This window comes from Malus sylvestris, chromosome 12, assembly GCF_916048215.2.
Source record: "Malus sylvestris chromosome 12, drMalSylv7.2, whole genome shotgun sequence".
In the NCBI taxonomy this organism is placed as follows: domain Eukaryota; kingdom Viridiplantae; phylum Streptophyta; class Magnoliopsida; order Rosales; family Rosaceae; genus Malus; species Malus sylvestris.
In genome coordinates, this window is record NC_062271.1 from 550,374 (window position 1) to 571,889 (window position 21,516).

Here is a 21,516-nt window from a genome sequence, read left to right on the forward strand (position 1 = left end):
TTGTGTCATGTCCTCCGTTAGATCCAAGTACTCTAAGTCTTTTCTTAGAATCTCTTCCAAAGTTTTCTTAGGTCTTCCTCTACCCCTTCGGCCCTGAACCTCTGTCCCGTAGTCACATATTCGAACCGGAGCGTCAGTCGGCCTTCTTTGCACATGTCCAAATCATCGGAGCCGATTTTCTCTCATCTTTCCTACAATCTCGGCTACTCCTTACTTTACCTCGGATATCCTCATTCCCAATCTTATCCTTTCTCGTGTGCCCACACATCCCACGAAGCATCCTCATCTCCGCTACACCCATTTTGTGTACGTGTTGATGCTTCACCGCCCAACATTCTGTGCCATACAACATCGCTGGCCTTATTGCCGTCCTATAAAATTTTCCCTTGAGCTTCAGTGGCCTACGACGGTCACACAACACGCCGGATGCACTCTTACACTTCATCCATCCAGCTCGTATTCTATGGTTGAGATCTCCATCTAATTCTCCGTTCTCTTGCAAGATAGATCCTAGGTAGCGAAAACGGTCGCTTTTTGTGATCTTCGCTAGATTGCTCCGGTCATTAGTGTGGATAAGTATATAAATGGATAGAGATAGGAAAGCAAACACAAGATGTACGTGGTTCACCCAGATTGGCTACGTCCACGGAATAGAAGAGTTCTCATTAATTGTGAAGGGTTTACACAAGTACATAGGTTCAAGCTCTCCTTTAGTGAGTACAAGTGAATGATTTAGTACAAATGACATTAGGAAATATTGTGGGAGAATGATCTCGTAATCACGAAACTTCTAAGTATCGGAGTGTGGTGTCGTCTTGACTTGCCTTATCTGTCTCATAGGTAGATGTGGCATCTTCTCTGGAAGTACTCTTCCTCCATCCAGGGGTGGTATCTTTAACTGGTGGAGATGCACAAGGTAATGTATCAATTTCACTTGAAGCTTACTTGTAGTTTCAGGCTTGGTCAAGCGCGATACAAACCATGTAGTAGGAGTCCCCCAAGTCGCCGAGCTAGGGGGTCTGCTGAAAGAGGTGACAGACAAGGTAAGCAATCAGAGCTCCGACTGATTGTTCACCTTCTCCCCATCTTGCAGCAGCATGAAGGATAAAGAGAAGAAAAATGAGAAGAGATGATATGAGATACTTTTGCTTTTGAAGAAGTAACTTTCCACAGGCTTATTCTTGAACTGAGCTGGAGGGTTTTCTGGTTTCCTCCAGAGTATAAGGCCGACTGAAGAATTTGAGGGTCAAAACAAGTCCATCAAATCTAGAGTACGTTCCACCCTGCTGATATGGGATACTTTTGCTTTTGACAGAGTAATGGATGTATCGGCACGTGTGCTGTTACGCTTGTCTCCACATGCTTCCTTGTATCCTTCGCACTTGCCATATCTGTTCCTCAAGCAGATGCGGAATCTTCCCTGGAAACATAAGATGTTGAAGATGAGTACTCGAGAGCAATGCCAGGTAAGTAATCAGGTAAGGGGTTCCAGGCAGTCAGTTCCTGGCTGGAAGCTTGATTCCAAGTGCTGACTGATTGCTCTCTTTCTCCTTGTCTTGCAGGTAAAAACAAGGCCAAAGGAAAAGACAGGGAAAAAGCATGATATGGGATACTCTTGCTTTTAACCCTGATGATATGAGATATTCTTGCTCTAGTATAGCTTGTTTGCAGAGGTATTATCGGGGGGAAAGAAAGCTGAATATTTCGAAAGGCTTCGTTGGGAGTGCCCTCTCAGATATGATGAAGGGTTGAGCATTTTTGCAGGTCTGCCTGTCCGTTGGGGATGGAGGTCGACATATATAGGAGTCTCCCTAACAACAAGTAGTAATGCTATTCCTTTACCCTGCTTGGTCATAGCACGGTAGTGGGAGCTGCCAGTTTCACATGTTTTAACTCTGTCAGAGCACTTTGAAAAAGTGGTCTGTGGTATCTGGCAACTGAACCGAACAATAATTTTGGTTCAGTTTCCGATTTTGGCAAAAACCGAACCTAATGGAACCAAACCCACCCCTAGACCAACCTATTCTCCCACTTAAATGGCCATAATACCCTTCACTCCCCTCTCATCTTACAATTTCACCCCTCCTCCACCTTCTTCTCCTCCCCAACAACTCCTCCTCCTCGTTTATCCATAGCTACCGCCGCTGCTCTGTCAGCTACTCAGGTAACCTTATGATTCCAGAAAAAAACACAAATGAACCCCAAATTTATAGTTTTATTTTTTGATTGGTTTTGTGATTGTTTGAGATATTTGTATCTGATTTTGCAAGGAATGAATGATTTAGAAATTGTGTGAAAATTTTGATGTAAAGTTGTAAACTTTTAAGCCTTAATTTCAATCGTTGTTCTTTGATCAGAGTGTTTCAACTGGAGATGATGCCAGTGTTTCAACTGGAGATGGTGCCAGTGTTTTTCAGTTGATCCAATCTCATCAGGTAAGTTGAATACTTGGTAAAATTTGATGTAAAGTTGAACACTTTTACTGCATCACATGTCTATATTCAAAATTTCTACATAAATAATGTACTTTTGCTTTCAGTGTAGAAAATTGAATGTGGGAATGTAGGATTTAGCTCTGTTGAATCTTTATTTGGTTACAGGAAAAGGCTGCTCGGCTTCCCCCAGTTGAGGAAATCCGAACTCTACTTCATCTTAGTTTTCATGGAATGCTCTCCACTTTTTCTCAGGTTTTCATATCATTTCCTTGCTTTCTTCTTTCTCAAATGAATTTCTGTTTCTTAGTTATTTAATTTTGAGAGTAGTGCATGACCTTCTTGCACCTTGCTAGTAGTAGACTGGTCAATTAATATTTTTGATCTAGAAGCTTAGGACTTTATGCGCAATTCATGCAAAAATCCCCGGAAATGGATAAAAAGAATCTAAAGCATTGCCGGTCTCCAGTCGTATAGTGTGGAGCTTATGAGAATGAACTACCTTGGAATTTGGGCTTATGGTTTGGTCTAGTAAGTAGTGACTCTTACATAAGGGGATTTATTGTTTCTGGTTGGAATCCAACTGGAGACCAGGTAGCAATGCTATTTAAATTCGATGTCTCCCAGTCTATGATTGTGGGTGGGCCTAACAATCCTTCCTAAAAAAAGGAACATTATTTCATGCACTTGGATGCACTTGTATAAATCTCTCTTTCTCTAACTAGTAATTACATGAAAGTAACATTATCTCATATATATGTAAGTTCCTCTCACTAGTGATTAGGCTTTTTAAAGTTTATGCATAGCATAATCTTTGTGGTGGTTCTGATAGTAAGCATACGCTATGAGTATTGAGGCTATTGGCTTTGTGGAGTATTGCAAGTCTTTCTTACAAAATTCGGGATGAAGCAATCAAAGGCTTGATTCCTAACAAGTTAATGAGGTTAAAGTTCTGTTCAAATTATTTTTGTTTTTGAATAAAAGTAGATTTAGGACACACTGGTGGTCGGTGATGAAAAGTGTGCAAAAAATACGTAATTGCACTACAGAAGCATGATGCTGGACCAAAAACCCTCCAGACTGTTTTCTGATGGATTTTTTTTTTCTTTCTTTCCTGGTACTGATTACCAAAGACTGACATTGATGCATCGTTGGGGAATATAGATAATAATTTTCTTTAATATTCATAGGGTGTTGTCATTTTATGATCAGCCTCTTATTGGTTCCTATTAATCACTCTGGTTGATTGATGTTTATGGTATTTATTGCTTCAACGACCTTGTTGTCCTTGAATCATTTTCTTTGGTTTTCTTTAATGTGCAGAAGCATGAGGGTTATCCATCAGGATCAATGGTTGACTTTGCATGTGATGCAGATGGATCTCCAATTTTAGCAGTTAGCAGCTTGGCAGTTCATACAAAGGTTTGTTGGAATTTAACTTCAAACGTATTGTTGCCTTGGGGGTGAATAACAACTAATGTGAACCTCAAAAAATCTTTCTCTGATACCACTTGTTGTGGTTTAAGCACAAAAGAGGAATCACACCACAGCAATACACAATTGCCCTTATAAATGGAAAAGGAATATAACGAATGCAAGGCAGTTGGAGTTAAATCTACACAACCCAAATGCAAAGTTAAACCGTGATACACTCGCTATTTCAATACCCCAGTAAACGCACTCTTTGAAGAGAGTTTTGCTCTTACACAATGCTCACTCAAGCTAAAATTGGAACTAAGCTGCAATATATTATCTAGATGCATAGGCAGCATCCTTTCTTCACTTGAAATGATGCTAACCTTCTTTCATGTGGAAGGAAACTTCCAATCTGTTCCATATAATTTTCTGTAAAACATGTAGCCCTTCCAATCACGGAAACCAGCCTAGTAAATAAGCTGCTACTTTATCACTGTATGGATCTCTCTGCATGTTAATATCACCAATAATAATATCATATCCTGTCGTGCCTTTTCATTTTTTGATCAATAGGACCTAGCCCTTAATCCCAAGTGCTCATTGCTTGTGGCTAGAAACCCTGAAGACAGGACTGATTTGGTGGTCACGCTGCATGGTGATGCTATTCCTGTAAGTAATGCTGCTTATCTAATTTTGGATATTGTTTGAAGTGCTCTCTCCCTCTCTCTCTGTGGTTGCAAACAATTGAAGATGGTTGTTCTTTTGTGAACAATCATTTAGGTTTCCGAGAAGGATCAAGCAGCCATACACACTGCATATTTGGCTAAGCATCCCAATGCATTTTCGGTAACAATCTTGTTCCGAAGCATAATGTAAATGGATGATATGTTGCACCAAATTTTATATCAGTATTAAATCATCACGTACAATCTGAAGGTTGACTTTGGCGACTTCCAATTCATGCGTATTGAACCAAAAGTTGTGCGATACGTGTCAGGGGTTGCAACAGCCTTGTTAGGATCAGGAGGTACTTTACCTTTTTGGTGTTTGTTGCTCTTGGAAAAGATAATTTTTTACTCTGTAGATAACTTTTGAAACGGATGTACAAAGGCCTTTGTTATTTTTCTGTTTTTAGCACCTCTTATGGATATTTTATTTATCATTTATTTTCAAAATATTGTTGCATATATTTCACATTTTTCTTAACATTCTCTGCTTTTACTTTCAGAGTTCGGAAGTGAGGAGTATAAAGCTGCAAAAGTTGATCCAGTTGCTCAATTGAAGGCTTATATGGCTCATGCTAACCATACAATAGCCATTGTGCAATACTCGATGTCTATTCCGGTATTTTCAAGTGTTATAAACTAATATTATTAGGAAATGTGTTTCTTTTCTTCTTCATCTTTTTGTTCTCAATATAGGGGATATCAACTTTGCCCCACATTAGTTCAAACAAAACCAATGAATATGGTGTCAATGTTACACGTTTATGCCAGGGTGACACTTCGGAAATATTCGTCATGAATTGCCTAGATCTATTTATGAATTTTGGAATAATACAAGATATGAACACATAGACAGGTGGAGAAAGTTTAGTTTGATGCAAGGTGATTTTGTTTTTCGTCAGGTGGACTCTGCTTACATGTTGGACTTGGATAGCCTGGGTTTCAATGTTAAGGTAACTAGTAGTTTACTAACTACCAATCTCAAACTTTTCGTTGCTAATAGCCATCCTTTATATTTTTAATAAACCATTTGTCTCTGCTGCAAATGAGGTTTTGTGCCAGAAATGCTATACAAATTCACCAATAAAATTTCTTCCATTTTGACATGATATTTTTTGGACTTTGTTACTCTCATTTTAGGCTCGCTATCAGGGGGATAATTTCAAGCTCCGCATACCTTTTCCTAGACGTGCAGAGGATCAAAAGTGAGACCTCTTGTTTATATGAATATTTCCTTTTCTGTTGAAGTCAAGATTTATTTTCTGTTTACTTCTGCTTCAGTTATTCCAGATTCTGCAAGGTTTTTATGTTAATGTCGTACTGCATAAATCATGGAATAATTGTCCCTCATGTTGGTCAGAGGATATAGTTATTCTTTTTTCCTGGTTGACGTGATTTGTGGCTATAGTCAAGATTGCTATCAAAAGTTCTTACTGCATACTTTGAGTTGGAGTAAATTGTTTCTAACAAGAAATTTATCTCTCTTTTTAGGGATGTGAAGACTTTAATGATGGAAATGGTTGCGGCTGCAATGGCTCGAGGTTGTTATCCTCCCAGTCCATAAGAAGGTGTGCTTATTTGAATTTCTAATGATACGGTTGTTCATAAGAGTCGTCTTCTTTTGAGAGGTTCTTAACTTCTTATCCCGTTTTACTTTGTAGGATATTTCAGTACCTCGGAACTGCCATCGCAGAGATATGGAAAATTTTGGACTCAAAAGAGGTGTAATGAGATATTCGTTGCAGAAGAATATGCTTGTTTCTATTGTATGCTCAGAAAGAAATTCTACATAATACTAAGAATCATGGTTACGGCATCCACATAAACTGCTTCCAAACTCATAATCGTTTAACGTGAAAAGCGAATATCTGTTTGTATGTAAAGTCCTCTGCCTTGTCCTGTTTGTTTGTTTGACAGATTGCGTAAAGGATAAATTGTTATGGACCTCAATGCAATGGGATTTGAATATACGAGAAGTTCCGGTTTAGTTGTTTTCATGGATGATGTCCAGGTGGATCATACAATTCAAGAATACGCTTGGAACCAGCTACTCCACTGCGTTTTTGGCGTGACGGATGCCTGCTTCTACGGGCCATTCTCTTCCGAATTCAAAGTTGTTTCGGGTGTTGGTCGCTCGGGATTTTGCCTCGTGTTTGGCATATGGCAGCGGTAATCTAACGTACTTACGATAAATATTCTAGGGTAAATTACACAAAACTACCTTAATTATGGGTTGAACAACATTATCATACCTCATATTTTAAAAGTGATAATGTCATACCTCATCTTACGAATTTGTGCCAATGTTAGATATTCGTTAGTTTTTTTTGTTAATTTCTCTATTAAATGCTGACGTGGCCAAAGACGGGATCCACTCACTAATCTAATTGGATTAAAAAATAATAAAATATATTTTTAATAATTAAATATTCAAAAATTAAAAAAAATTTAAAACTAAAAAACTAAACAAATAAAAAATGCTTAGGGATGTGGGCTTTCATTTCTTCCACCCGCACCAACCCTTCTCTCTCTCTTCTCTTTATCTTCTCCCGCATCTCTCTCCCACTCTAACTCCCTCTTCTCTCTGCAACCATCGGCGTCGAGGCCAGCGTCCACCAACTCGCCATCTTTCTCCTTCCCACGGGGTCCTAGGCGTAATCGTGCACGAGCTGGCACAAGGAGGCGGCGAGGTTAGAAGCCCGGGGTGGCGACAACGGGTCGCGGCGAAATGTGGGGAGGGAATTGAGGGTTTGGGTGTTTAGGAGGGGAAGGGGATCTGGGTGTGTGTAGGAGGGTGATGGGTGTGTAGGAGGGGAAAGGGAATTGGGTGTGGGTTTGGTTTTTTTTTTTTTGGTGTGGGATCTGGGTGTGAGCTTGGTTTTTTTGGTTTATTCAAAGGGGTGGTGAAGGTGGAGGAAGAGAGGCAACGATGGGGTGGTGAAGGAAGGTTGGGTATGGAGGGACTAAGGGAGGGATGGGTCGGTTTGGGAGGTGGTGGTGAGGGAAGGACGAGTGCGAGTGGGGAGAGGGACGGAGGAGGGAGACCTCATCCCAGAGAGAGGAGAGAGAGAGGGTGGTGGAGGAAGGTTGGAGGGATGGGGAAGGGTTTGGTGGCTGTCGAAGAGAAGAAGAAAAAGTGTTGGTGCGGGTGGAGGAAAGGGAAGGCTGGTTCCTTAGGCCATTTTTTAATTTTTTTAGTTTTTTAATTTTTTAATATTTAATTATTAAAAATATATTTAATTATTTAGTGAGTGGGTCCCGTCTCTAGCCACGTCATCATTTAACAAGAAAACTGACGGAGATATGACATTGGCACAAATTTGTAAGATAAAGTATGACATTGTCACTTTTAAAAGACGATGTATGAAAGTGTCGTCAGATCAATAGTTGAGATAATTTTTTATCATTTGGTCAGGATTCCTATCTCACGTCATCTGCTCTCCGTCCTCCCAAGACAAGGGAGGACGCACAAGGAGGAACCCTGTATTCGTGTCGTGACACAGAAGCCCCTTCGCCCAAAAATGTCTCCATACTTGCACACTACAAAACATAATTTTTCATTGCTCACAAGTGCATACAAAACATAATTTCGTAATTTACAATAACCCCCTTTTAGTCGAACAAAAGCCTAACCACTCCACATTACACACCGCATTCATCTTCTAAACAGAACAAAGAAAACTGTCTTCCCTTCTGCTTCAACACAATTGAGTTTAAATTACACCTATCACTCCTACTCGGTTTCCAGGCTCCCCATACCCTTCAATCCTCTTGGTCTCTGCATCATTCAAACATCAACCAAATATCAAAATACGAATACTCATACCCCTCGAAAATAAAGAAAAATGATGCAGCAAACGATATAATAATTCCAGTTCAAGTACCTTCTTGGTACTTTTCTTCTCCCTAACTTCATATCTCTCTTGGCACACATCAGTGAGCCATGCACCGGGACTCACCAACTACAACCCAACCAAAAATCGGTATCAGAAGCTAAAGTTGAACTCGCTTAGCCACACGAGGAAAATAAAGTCCAATTTCAAATCTGTTATTTAGCCGAGAAACTAACAAGAGGACTTACAAGTAAGCTTCTTTGGATGAGTTTGGCCCTTTTCTTGGGTCTTTGGGGAAGTTTGCAACCCTTTATAGCCAAAAAGTCCTCTTCTTTCTCTTTGCTCGACAAACTGACGTACAGTTTCGGCCAAACAAGCCCCCGGTCCTCAACACTGTTTCCGTCCATCATAACCTTCCCATTCCCGTTGCCATTACAACTCTCATCCACACCCACTGATCCTCTTGTGGTGTAGTACCTTTCCTCCTTCTCCGGTGAAGATGACTTTCGGTTCTCACCTGCGCTACACCAGAGCAGAGCCCCATCAGAATTCATGTAACCAAACCAAACAGACCCACAAAATAACTTTAGTATTAGACAAAACAGCTTGACAACTATAGGTTTTATAACAAGACACTTCAAAAGCTTAATTAGAGAACAAAAAATAAATAAAAAAACTAACGAAAAGTTTTCAAAAACTTTAATTTTAATCAAAATGACAAAATAAAAGTGTAAATGAATAGTACTATAAGTGACTTTTCAAGGTAAAAATGTCTTTAACATTAAAGGAATTGTTATTAGTACTCCAAACGTTCTATAATTAAAAAGAAAAATACACTTATGATGAGTGTAGAATGTGATTTTTGAACTGCTAATAACAATTCCCAACTTAAAAAATGAACAGTACAAGAAGTGTTTCATTAAATTTCCAACAAAAAACTACCTTCATTTATAATTATTTTTAGGGGTGTGCTATCCACACATCCCATTTTACTTCTCACTCACCCTTTAATAATTTATGTCCGTTGATTATGGGCATTCTGTCAAAGACTTATGCGGAAGTAGAAAACACATGAATCTTACTGTTCAATCACCCACTTCCCACACGCAACAATAGCTCATGGGTACCACAGATAACTTTACCAAAGTTCTCTGCCAAAGTTGAGCACGTGAAGCTTGCAGCTCCCACTACATCGCTCTGCCCAAGAAGGGTAAAAGAATAGCAAAGAAACAGCACTAACAAAGTTTAGACCCATAAATTTTGAAGGTCTAGCTACCATATTATTACCCACAAGGGTAAAGGAACAGTACCATTGCTGGATAATTGGAAAGTCCCTGTGTGTCAACCTCTGTGCTTCGTGGCAAGGTAGACTAGCAAACATGACTAACCTTTACTCACATTCGAGAAAACACTCCCAATAAGATTGCTTGCTCCAAAATCGAAGAGGCACCGTCCTCCGAATCTCGAGAGCCAGACTCCCAACATGACTACTTTCTTAAAAATCGAAGAGAGGGTAAAGGAACAATACCATTGCTGGATAATTGGAAAGTCCTTGTGTGTCAACCTCTGTGCTTCGTGGCAAGGTAGACTAGCAAACATGCCCAACCTTTACTCACATTCGAGAAAACACTCCCAACAAGATTGCTTGCTCCAAAATCGAAGAGGCACGCCAGACCCCCAGCATGATTGCTTTCTCAAAAATCGATGAGGCATCGTTCTCCGAATCAATCGAAGAGGCGCTCGCTTTCTCAAAAGCTGGGCTGCTCAGAGACCACGAGGGCCGATCTCAGAAATCGAAGAGGCACCTACTTTTCTAGCCTTGTCAGCACCTGTCACACGCACACTCAGCTTTGCAGAAATTATGGGCATTCTGTCGAAGACTTCTGGTGAAGTAGAAAGCACATGAATCTTACTGTTCAATCACCCACTTCCCACACGCAACAATAGCTCATGGGTACCACAGATAACTTTGTCAAAGTTCTCTGCCAAAGTTGAGCATGTGAAGCTTGCAGCTCCCACTACATCACTCTGACCAAGAAAGGTAAAAGAATAGCAAAGAAACAGCACTAACAAAAGTTTAGACACATAAATTTTGAAGGTCTAGCTACCATATTATTACCCACAAGGGTAAAGGAATAGTACCACTGCTGGATAATTGGAAAGTCCCTGTGTGTCAACCTCTGTGCTTCGTGGCAAGGTAGACTAGCAAACATGCCCAACCTTTACTCACATTCGAGAAAACACTCCCAACAAGATTGCTTGCTCCAAAATCGAAGAGGCACCGTCCTCCGAATCTCGAGAGCCAGACTCCCAACATGACTACTTTCTCAAAATCGAAGAGAGGGTAAAAGAACAGTACCATTGCTGGATAATTGGAAAGTCCCTGTGTGTCAACCTTTGTGCTTCGTGGCAAGGTAGACTAGCAAACATGCCCAACCTTTACTCACATTCGAGACAACACTCCCAACAAGATTGCTTGCTCCAAAATCGAAGAGGCACCGCCCTCCGAATCTCGAGAGCCAGACTCTCAACATGATTACTTCCTCAAAAATCGAAGAGACACTGCTCTCCGAATCTCGAGAGTCAGACCCCCAGCATGATTGCTTTCTCAAAAATCGAAGAGGCATCGTTCTCCGAATCTCGAGAGCCAGATACCACAGACCACCTTTTCAAAGTGCTCTGACAGAGTTAAAACATGTGAAACTGGCAGCTCCCACTACCGTGCTATGACCAAGCAGGGTAAAAGAATAGCATTACTACTTGTTAGGGAGACTCCTATATATGTTGACCTTCATCCCCAACGGACAGGCAGACCTGCAAAAATGCTCAACCCTTCATCATATCTAAGAGGGCACTCCCAACGAAGCCTTTCGAAATATTCAGCTTTCTTTCCCCCCGATAATACCTCTGCAAACAAGCTATACTAGAGCAAGAATATCTCATATCATCAGGGTTAAAAGCAAGAGTATCCCATATCATGTTTTTTCCCTGTCTTTTCTTTTGGCCTTGTTTTTACCTGCAAGACAAGGAGAAAGAGAGCAATCAGTCAGCACTTGGAATCAAGCTTCCAGCCAGGAACTGACTGCCTGGAACCCCTTACCTGATTACTTACCTGGCATTGCTCTCGAGTACTCATCTTCAACATCTTATGTTTCCAGGGAAGATTCCGCATTTGCTTGAGGAACAGATAGGGCAAGTGCGAAGGATACAAGGAAGCATGTGGAGACAAGCGTAACAGCACACGTGCCGATACATCCATTACTCTGTCAAAAGCAAAAGTATCCCATATCAGCAGGGTGGAACGTACTCTAGATTTGATGGACTTGTTTTGACCCTCAAATTCTTCAGTCAGCCTTATACTCTGGAGGAAACCAGAAAACCCTCCAGCTCAGTTCAAGAATAAGCCTGTGGAAAGTTACTTCTTCAAAAGCAAAAGTATCTCATATCATCTCTTCTCATTTTTCTTCTCTTTATCCTTCATGCTGCTGCAAGATGGGGAGAAGGTGAACAATCAGTCGGAGCTCTGATTGCTTACCTTGTCTGTCACCTCTTTCAGCAGACCCCCTAGCTCGGCGACTTGGGGGACTCCTACTACATGGTTTGTATCGCGCTTGACCAAGCCTGAAACTACAAGTAAGCTTCAAGTGAAATTGATACATTACCTTGTGCATCTCCACCAGTTAAAGATACCACCCCTGGATGGAGGAAGAGTACTTCCAGAGAAGATGCCACATCTACCTATGAGACAGATAAGGCAAGTCAAGACGACACCACACTCCGATACTTAGAAGTTTCGTGATTACGAGATCATTCTCCCACAATATTTCCTAATGTCATTTGTACTAAATCATTCACTTGTACTCACTAAAGGAGAGCTTGAACCTATGTACTTGTGTAAACCCTTCATAATTAATGAGAACTCTTCTATTCCGTGGACGTAGCCAATCTGGGTGAACCACGTACATCTTGTGTTTGCTTTCCTATCTCTATCCATTTATATACTTATCCACACTAATGACCGGAGCAATCTAGCGAAGATCACAAAAAGCGACCGTTTTCGCTACCTAGGATCTATCTTGCAAGAGAACGGAGAATTAGATGGAGATCTCAACCATAGAATACGAGCTGGATGGAAAGAGTGCATCCGGCGTGTTGTGTGACCGTCGTAGGCCACTGAAGCTCAAGGGAAAATTTTATAGGACGACAATAAGGCCAACGATGTTGTATGGCACAGAATGTTGGGTGGTGAAGCATCAACACGTACACAAAATGGGTGTAGCGGAGATGAGGATGCTTCGTGGGATGTGTGGGCACACGAGAAAGGATAAGATTGGGAATGAGGATATCCGAGGTAAAGTAGGAGTAGCCGAAATTGTAGGAAAGATGAGAGAAAATCGGCTCCGGTGATTTGGACATGTGCAAAGAAGGCCGACTGACGCTCCGGTTCGAAGATGTGACTATAGGACAGAGGTCTAGGGCCGAAGGGGTAGAGGAAGACCTAGGAAAACTTTGGAAGAGACTCTAAGAAAAGACTTAGAGTACTTGGATCTAACGGAGGACATGACACAAAACCGAGCGCAATGGCGTTCTAGGATTCATATAGCCGACCCCACTTAGTGGGAAAAGGCTTTGTTGTTGTTGTTGTTGTTGATCTTCTTTAATTCATCCGATTCGACAGTCGAAAATTAAAAAAGTGTGTGAGAAGTAAAATGGGGTGTGTGGATATCACACCCTTATTTTTAAAGTGACATATTCATAATTGTCCTACAAAATTTTGATTTTTTTTCTTATTTAAAATCCTAGTGGTATTCATTTTCACTTGGAAGTAAGATGTCTTAGATTCAAATATCGTGGATGGCGAATTCAATACTAAATTAGGTTGTCCATTGTGTGATTTAGCCGAACTCTCTCTTCCTTAATATCAATGTATTAAAAAAATTATATTTTTTAAATAAATTAACGTAAATATCGATCGTATGAGTTTTCAAATAAACGAAGAAAATGAAAGAGAAGAAAAGAAAAGAGAATTTCTGTTACTAAACATCCATGCCTTTTAGAATTTTGATCAAGGCGCTTTGGTACATTAGGCCACATCGATATTTCTTATTTTTTAAATTAAAAATAATAATTGTATTTTTTAAATTAAAATTTTACATATTGATTTCTAAATTTGTCCTTTTAATTAGTTGAGAGAATTTTTTTTATCCGGCCATTTTTTTATTCATGTATTTTAGGAGTTGTGGACTCTTTTTTAGGAGATAATTTTGGTTTTTTTCGCTCAACATATTTATCCAATTATCTCTTTTAATTTTTGTTTTCGTTCAAAACATTTTTTTATCCTAAAATTGAAAAAATAATTGAAATGATGGACACTTATGTTGTGGTCTATTTTATCTGACAGAGGGACTAGGGCCGACGGCAGAGAGAGAGAGGAGAGAGATGTGTGTTTGTAGAATTGTAGGGGAATGTGTGTGTTGTTATCCCTCCTACATTGTGCCTTTATTTATAGTAGTAAAGGGAGAGAAGATATTCCTTCTTCTCCAAGTAATACAAGTTGTAATAGGAAAGGATAACTAGAATCAAATCTTATCTAGGATTTACACAATCATACTTAAACTAGGAATGTTTACAACACTCCCCCTTGAGTGGGTAAATACTCAAGGTAGATTCAGCATCATGCAGAAGTTTGAGGAAGTCGACTCGTCGGCATTGATTCCAAGGAACAACGCTTATTCTCAATAAGGTAGGAACTTGCATAAGTAGTAAGTCTCACTAAAAAACCCTAAGGCTATGGCAAAAACCCAAGTAGGGACAAAATCCATAGTCTAAGGAAAAATGCGTGAGAAATGCAAAGTCAAAAGAAACGTCTACAGGACGTCATCAGGGATATGATCAGCCCAAGGTGGGTGCCTCGTTAAAACCTAGTTAGGTAGCAAAAACCCAGTGGGAAAAATGCTCCTAATCGTAGGGAAAAAGAGTACATTAAGATCAAGCAAGTATCTAGAAGATACTCCCCCTGAGTTTGACATAATTCCACAGAGAAATAGCAAAGTTACAACTCAGAAAGTTTACGCATACCAATTCCATGAACAAGCTTCTGAAACGTCGCCTTCGGTAGTGATTTGGTGAAGAGGTCGGCCAGATTGTCTTGTGATCGGATTTGCGTGACTTCAATCTTCTGATGCTCTTGTTGTTGATGTGTAAAGAAGAACTTCGGCGCAATATGTTTGGTGTTGTCTCCTTTGATGTAACCCTTCTTGAGCTGTTCGATGCAAGCTGCGTTGTCTTCAAAAATCGTCGTCGGGGCATTAACGGCGGGATGAAGATCACAGGAGCTTCGAATATGGCCCACTACTGCTCTCAACCAAAAGCATTCCCGAGTTGCTTCATGTAAGGCGAGAATTTCAGCATGGTTAGACGAAGTGGCAACTAAGGTCTGTTTAGTTGACCTCCAAGATATTGCGGTGCCTCTAACGGTAAAGACATAACCCGTCTGAGAACGCGCCTTGTGCGGATCAGATAAGTATCCAGCGTCGGCATAACCAACAAGGCGAGAATCAACCCGATGAGCATAGGGTGCGGCATCACTCGAGGATTCGTAGGGATAGAATAAGCCCAAATCCGTAGTACCCTTAAGGTAACGGAAGATGTCTTTCACGCCAGTCCAATGTCTGCGTGTTGGTGCATTGCTGTATCTTGCCAAAAGATTAACAGCGAAGGAGATGTCGGGTCTAGTGCATTGAGCTAAGTACAATAAAGCGCCTATCGCACTTAGATAAGGAACTTCAAGCTCCAAAATCTCTTCATCATCCTCCTTCGGACGGAAGGGATCTCGCTTTGCATCTAGCGTACGAACGACCATAGGAGTACTCGAAGGCTTCGCTTTATCCTTATTAAAACGGCGCAACACCTTCTGGGTGTGGTTCGATTGATGTACTAGGATTCCATCCGAACAATGCTCTATCTCGAGACCGAGACAGTTTCGAGTCTTACCTAGATCTTTCATCTCAAATTCCGACTTCAGGTGCGAAGCAGTTCTCGCGAGCTCTTCAGGAGTTCCGATGAGATTCATGTCATCGACATATACTGCAACAATCGCAAATCCGGAATGTGACTTCTTAATGAACACACAAGGGCATAGTTCGTTATTCACATATCCCTGACTAGTCAAATACTCACTTAAACGGTTATACCACATTCTTCCGGATTGTTTCAAACCGTATAGTGAACACCTCAGCCGAATTGAGAGCGTGTTCCGGGGTTTGGAAATATTTGAACCAGTCAATGTAAGTCCTTCAGGAACTTTCATATAAATTTCCGTATCAAGATCCCCATAGAGATACGCGGTTACTACGTCCATCAGCTGCATATCCAGTTTTTCGGAAACTACCAAACTGATAAGGTATCGAAAAGTAATCACATCCATAACGGGTGAGTAAGTTTCGTCATAGTCAATCCCGGGGCGTTGTGAGAAACCTTGTGCTACAAGACGAGCTTTGTAACGCACAATTTCGTTCTTCTCATTACGCTTCCGAACGAAAACCCACTTGTAGCCAACGGGCTTCACATGTGGAGGAGTAGGAACTACAGGTCCAAACACCTTACGTTTCGCAAGTGAATCAAGTTCGACTTGGATTGCTTGTTTCCAGTTTGACCAATCAACTCTACGTCGACATTCATCAACGGAACGCGGTTCAATGTCATCGCTCAACATGATTTCAGTAGCTACTGCAAATGCTAATGCATCGTCGACAATCATCTCATTTCTACGCCACACATCATCTAAGCTAGCATAATAGACCGAAATCTCACGATTCTCGGGAGGAGGATTCGTCTCTTCAAGGACGCTTCCATAATCTAGAATTTCCTCATGAGTTGGGTAAAATGAGTAAGCGATAGTCGGATTCACGGTAGGCTCTTCAGGACCTTGTGCCGTGGTTTTCCTCTTCCGGGGGTGTGAATCCTTTGAACCAAGGGGTCTGCCACGCTTTTGTGTAGGGGCAGATGATTGGCTAGCCGCTAATGTACGTGGATCACCAGAATTGGCGTCCCGGGCTTCCAGGAGGGTAGTCCGTCGTACATTTGGTACATCCATCTTTGCAGGCGTATTCGCAGCTGGAATATGTGATCTTGTCACGCGCGCTAGATCGATGAAAGCATCTGGCATGCTCTGAGCTATGCTCTGGAGATCTAATATGCGCTGCACTTCAGCTTCAGACTGAGCGGTGCGGGGATCTAAATGAGACAAAGTGGGAGTCGTCCACGATAATTCGCGTCGTTCATTAGGAACGTTGACGTTCTTATCTCCCCCTAACGACGGGAAGACTGTCTCATAGAAGTGACAATCCGCGAAACGAGCGGTAAACAGATCGCCTGTCAAAGGTTCTAAGTAACGAATAATCGAAGGAGAATCATAACCGACATAGATTCCCATCCTTCGCTGAGGCCCCATTTTTGTACGTAAGGGCGGCGAGATCGGCACATAGACCGCACAACCAAAAACGCGCAGATGCGATATGTCGGGTTCGCATCTGGTGACCAACTGAAGGGCACTAAATGGTTGTGTCGCAACAGGCCTCAGGCGGACCAACTTTGCTGCGTGCAATATTGCATGGCCCCAAGCAGCGATCGGGAGCTTGGTACGTATGACCAACGATCGAGCAATCATTTGTAAACGCTTAATGAAAGCCTCTGCCAGGCCGTTCTGGGTGTGAACATGGGGTACATGATGTTCAACTTCAACCCCAACCGACATGCAATAGTCATCAAAAGTTTTAGATGTGAATTCTCCAGCATTATCCAATCGAATAGATTTGATCGGATAATCAGGGTGGTGAGCCCTGAGCTTGATAACCTGAGCCAACAGTTTGGAGAATGCAGCATTCCTTGTGGACAACAAGCACACGTGTGACCAACGTGTAGAAGCGTCAACCAAAACCATAAAATATCTAAATGGTCCGCAGAGAGGTTGAATCGGTCCACAAATGTCCCCCTGAATCCGTTGTAGAAAAATGGGAGGATTCGAACGAATCTTGTCATAAGAAGGCTTAGTAATAAGCTTTCCCATAGAACATGTTTGGCATGCAAGTTCATGGATCGAACCTAAGCTTCGGGTTAGTGGATGCCCGTGTGAAGTTTTGAGGATACGGCGCATCGCTATTCGTCCAGGATGTCCCAAACGATCATGCCAAAGTGTAATTTCGTGCGCGGTCCCTGTGGTAGGGCCGGCCACATAGTGGCATTCTATGGGGCGTATGGTCGTAATATACAGACCACTCGGGTTACGCTCAATCTTCTCTAGAATACGCTTCTGGCCATATTCGTAGGAAGTTACGCACAGAAATTCAACTCCGTTTTCTACGTGGGTTTCAGCGTGGTAATTGTTATCTCTAATGTCCTTGAAACTTAGTAACGTTCTTCCGGAACGTGGAGAATAGAGTGCCTCAGCAATGGTCAAGATTGTACCATTGGACAACATTATACGTGCCTTACCGTATCCTTCGATCAGGTTGGATGGGCCTGAGAGGGTTGTCAGAGGTGCATTTTTAGGTACGAAGTTAGTGAAATAGATGCGTTCACGCAAAACAGTATGCGTGGTTGCACTATCTGCCAGACAACTAACTTTCCCACTAGTCATACCTAGAATGAAAAATTAATTTGAATCGGTCACATGCATAAAAGTTTATAAAAACAAGTATCAATTCAAAATAATTTCATTTATTCAAGGGAAAAACTTAATATCCAAAATAAATCGCCAACTAATAATCCAAAACATAAAGGAAAATTGTTCAAAATCAACCAAAAAACAAGGTGGGGTTCGGCCACTAGGTGGAATTCGGCCCCAATTGTCTTATTTTAACTGAAAAATAAGTCTATGTCTAAGATTCTAATCTTCCATAGGAGTGGTATCCTCCTGAAAATCAGAAACCTCCATCTTTGTAGTCTCCGGTTCGTCCACTTGCAGGAAGTTTGATTCAAACTTCGTACGACGAGAATGATATGCATCCACAACCTTCTTGGGAGCACGGCAAATACGGGACCAATGGTCCTTGGAACCACAACGATAGCACATATCGTCATTCATTGTGGCAGGTGCTTTGCCCTTATTCTTGAAGTTCGGGGCATTGGGAGCGAGGTTTGGGCGCTTCTGGGCTTTGTTTCCTCCCTTGGATGGGCCTTGGCTCTGTTGACCTTGGTGGGATGGCTTCTGGCCGCCCTTACCACGCCTCTTTTGGCGTTTTGGGTGCTGATTAGTGCTATAATGTGCTTCAGGCACAGCAGTAGCCCCAGTAGGTCGAGCTTGATGATTCTTCATCAACAGCTGGTTCTGCTTTTCAGCAAAAAGTAAAACAGAGATCAAATCCGAGAACTTAGTGAACTTCTGAGCTCTATATTGTTGCTGCAGGACAATATTAGAAGCAGAGAAGGTCGAGTAGGTCTTCTCCAGGAGATCCTCTTCAGTCAAAGTTTCATTGCAAAACTTGAGAAGTGATCGGATTCGACAAACTTCATAATTATATTCATTCACAGACTTAAAGTCTTGGAAGCGCAAGTGCTGCCAGTCGTGTCTTGCTTCAGGCAAGAATATGTCCTTTTGGTGATCGAAACGATCAGCCAAAGCGACCCATAATGCACGTGGATCCTCCTCAGCAAGGTACTCAGTTTGCAGAGCGTCATGGATATGTCTTCGGATGAAGATCATAGCAGTGGCTTTTTCAGCCTCGCCAACAGGTTTATCTGTTGCTTCTTCAATAGCAGGACGCAAGTTCTTTGCAGTGAGGTGGAGCTTCACATCTTGAACCCACTTGAGGTAGTTCCTTCCAGAAACCTCCAAAGCGGTGAAGTCGAGTTTGTTCAAATTCGACATGTTCCTATCACAATAGATGGACAAGATGTGGTTAGTGTAATGGAGAAAAATCAATCCATTCACATAGGAGTAGAACATGCAGGTTCTAATAGACATGTATTGGTTTAATTTTGCATGAAAAACTTCGGGTTTTCATGGGTGATATGTTTAAGTGAAAACTTCAGGTTTTCAAACAAGGCATGTTTAGAAGAAACTTCGGGTTTCAAAGTAATTATGAACTTCAGTTTATATATTCCTGCAGGCAAACACAAATATATATGCAAACAAATATGCAAAGAATATATGCAGAAATATTGTATAATGATAAGTGAATTAATTTATTTTTCGTCTTCGGGGCCAAATTAAAGTGTGGGTGAAAATATAAAAACCCATATTTAAAAAAAATATATTAAATAATAAAATCTCGGGGCCTAAAAGTATAAGCCAAGAACCCTCGGGTGGGATTACAGGCCCACGGGGTGAGAAGAGGGGAATGGGCTGCTGTGTGCAGCCCTAAAAATTTTTTTTTTTTTTTTTTTTTTTTTAATTAGATGCATATATAATTCAATGAATCACATATTTACTTTGATGCATATGCAAATAATAGTTTCAATGCATGTACATATGTAAGATTCAATTCATGGCAAATATCAAATTCACATAATTGTAGCAATTTTGATGATGAAGCATACACAATTTATGTAGAATCTAAAATACGTTAAACGTAAAGTTGGGTCATGCATCATGGTAAATGTTCATGCTATCAGGGCTTGCAAAATATCGAGTTAAAAGCCGTTGTTTGGAAAGAACCTGATTGCGTGATGATATGGATGAACTGGTTTGATGCAGAAAAAATCTCCAACGTCAGATTCCTAAGCGCAGCGGTAGGAGCGTGCTGATAACGTGTTGTGGTCTATTTTATCTGACAGAGGGACTAGGGCCGACGGCAGAGAGAGAGAGGAGAGAGATGTGTGTTTGTAGAATTGTAGGGGAATGTGTGTGTTGTTATCCCTCCTACATTGTGCCTTTATTTATAGTAGTAAAGGGAGAGAAGATATTTCTTCTTCTCCAAGTAATACAAGTTGTAATAGGAAAGGATAACTAGAATCAAATCTTATCTAGGATTTACACAATCATACTTAAACTAGGAATGTTTACAACAACTTAGATTTTTTTGTTTGTTTATTATTTAGTATACTTTTTGTTAGATAATTATTTTGTATACATTTGAATTTGTACATATCGTTGATTAGTGATAATGGTACGTTTATTGTTGGTTGTCATATATTGGTTTTGTATTGATTGGTACGTTTATTTTTAATTTTTGGGTGTACGTATCGTTGATTGGTACGTTTTGTTTTAGCTTTTGGTACATTTTGTTTTAGCTTTCGGTACGTTTTGTTTTAGCTTCTGGTACGTTTAGTTTTTTTTCCACAATTTTGTTACAATTGTTTTTGTATACATTATGGATTGTACCATTTAGTATCATATGGGTAGGATTAATATTATACATATCGTTGATTAGTACATTTACTTTTGTTCTTCAACGTTGTTTACTAGTATGTTTATTTCCGGTTTTAGTAGGTTTGTTTTCATACATATATTTTTTATTGGTACATTTGTATTATTCTCGATGTTATTTTCTTATATGAATTACTACAAAAATTTATATATGGATTACTACAAATATCTTAAATGGTATTTTATTTCTTCATTGAAAGGAAAAAAAAATCAAACGGCAAGGTATTTTATTCCTTAATAAATTGTAGATAATCATTTTTTTTTTGTATAATTATCTTTAGAGGGAATCAAAGGAGCTAGATTGTAGGAAATTTGTTTCAATATCTCTGCATTTTTTTCCTGACGTGAAGAATTTAGGCAGTGGTAAGATCTATAATTTTGGTACAAATACAGGATAGTTATGATAGATGAGACTCCAAATTTGTAAGAAAAATGTTTAATTAAATCTCTAAAACCAACAAATGTTTAGTCTATAGAGTTGAAAACTCAAGCACTTATATCAAAACGCCCCAAAAAAAAACGTGAGACAACCAAATTCCAAGTTCCAACCATTAGGGTGCATTTGGTACGTGGGACGGGACGGGACGGAACGGGACGAGGCGTTCCGTCCCGCGTTTGGTGTGCCAAAAATGGGTGGAACGGGCTGTTCCACGGGACAGATTTTGGGTGTTTTTGCGTCCCACCTCCACCCCCTGGAACGGGTTTGTTCTACGTCGGTGGAACACAATGTTTTACCATTTTAA

At 40.7% G+C, this 21,516-nt stretch overlaps 2 protein-coding genes across 5 annotated transcripts in view; one reads left to right on the plus strand and one right to left on the minus strand.

Moving 5' to 3' along the window:
- The window catches only part of LOC126593539 (uncharacterized), a 91,990-nt gene that overhangs the window by 1,891 nt on the left and 68,583 nt on the right, over positions 1-21,516 (plus strand). Inside the window, exons 4-15 of one of the 4 annotated variants that reach the window (XR_007612992.1) lie at positions 2,358-2,435; positions 2,601-2,687; positions 3,756-3,854; positions 4,422-4,517; positions 4,629-4,694; positions 4,785-4,875; positions 5,077-5,192; positions 5,476-5,526; positions 5,714-5,778; positions 6,065-6,141; positions 6,235-6,295; positions 6,491-6,560. Coding sequence is in view for 2 of the 4 variants with exons in the window: in XM_050259633.1 (XP_050115590.1) it covers positions 2,358-2,435; positions 2,601-2,687; positions 3,756-3,854; positions 4,422-4,517; positions 4,629-4,694; positions 4,785-4,875; positions 5,077-5,192; positions 5,476-5,526; positions 5,714-5,778; positions 6,065-6,137 (822 nt within the window). In the remaining 2 variants the exon portion in view is untranslated. Of the gene's footprint in view, positions 1-2,357; positions 2,436-2,600; positions 2,688-3,755; positions 3,855-4,421; positions 4,518-4,628; positions 4,695-4,784; positions 4,876-5,076; positions 5,193-5,475; positions 5,527-5,713; positions 5,779-6,064; positions 6,142-6,234; positions 6,561-21,516 lie in introns of those variants that run through there. The other 3 variants (XR_007612991.1, XM_050259633.1, XM_050259634.1) reach the window with 3 other exon arrangements.
- LOC126593546 (uncharacterized) lies at positions 8,107-9,049 on the minus strand. The gene is made up of 3 exons (XM_050259642.1): positions 8,655-9,049; positions 8,458-8,535; positions 8,107-8,351 (listed from the first exon to the last, which is right to left on the minus strand). Exons 1-3 carry the CDS (start codon positions 8,958-8,960, stop codon positions 8,307-8,309), a joined length of 429 nt encoding a protein of 142 aa, XP_050115599.1. The 5' UTR covers positions 8,961-9,049; the 3' UTR covers positions 8,107-8,306.

Bases quoted from the DNA above. Each gene is read 5' to 3' on its own strand.
- LOC126593546 (XM_050259642.1), bottom strand. From the start codon at position 8,960: ATGAATTCTGATGGGGCTCTGCTCTGGTGTAGCGCAGGTGAGAACCGA. The intron at 8,536-8,654 runs GTAAGTCCTCTT...GTTGGGTTGTAG, and splicing joins TCATCCAAAGAAGCTTACTT to TTGGTGAGTCCCGGTGCATG. The intron at 8,352-8,457 runs GTACTTGAACTG...TGAATGATGCAG, and splicing joins AGAAGAAAAGTACCAAGAAG to AGACCAAGAGGATTGAAGGG.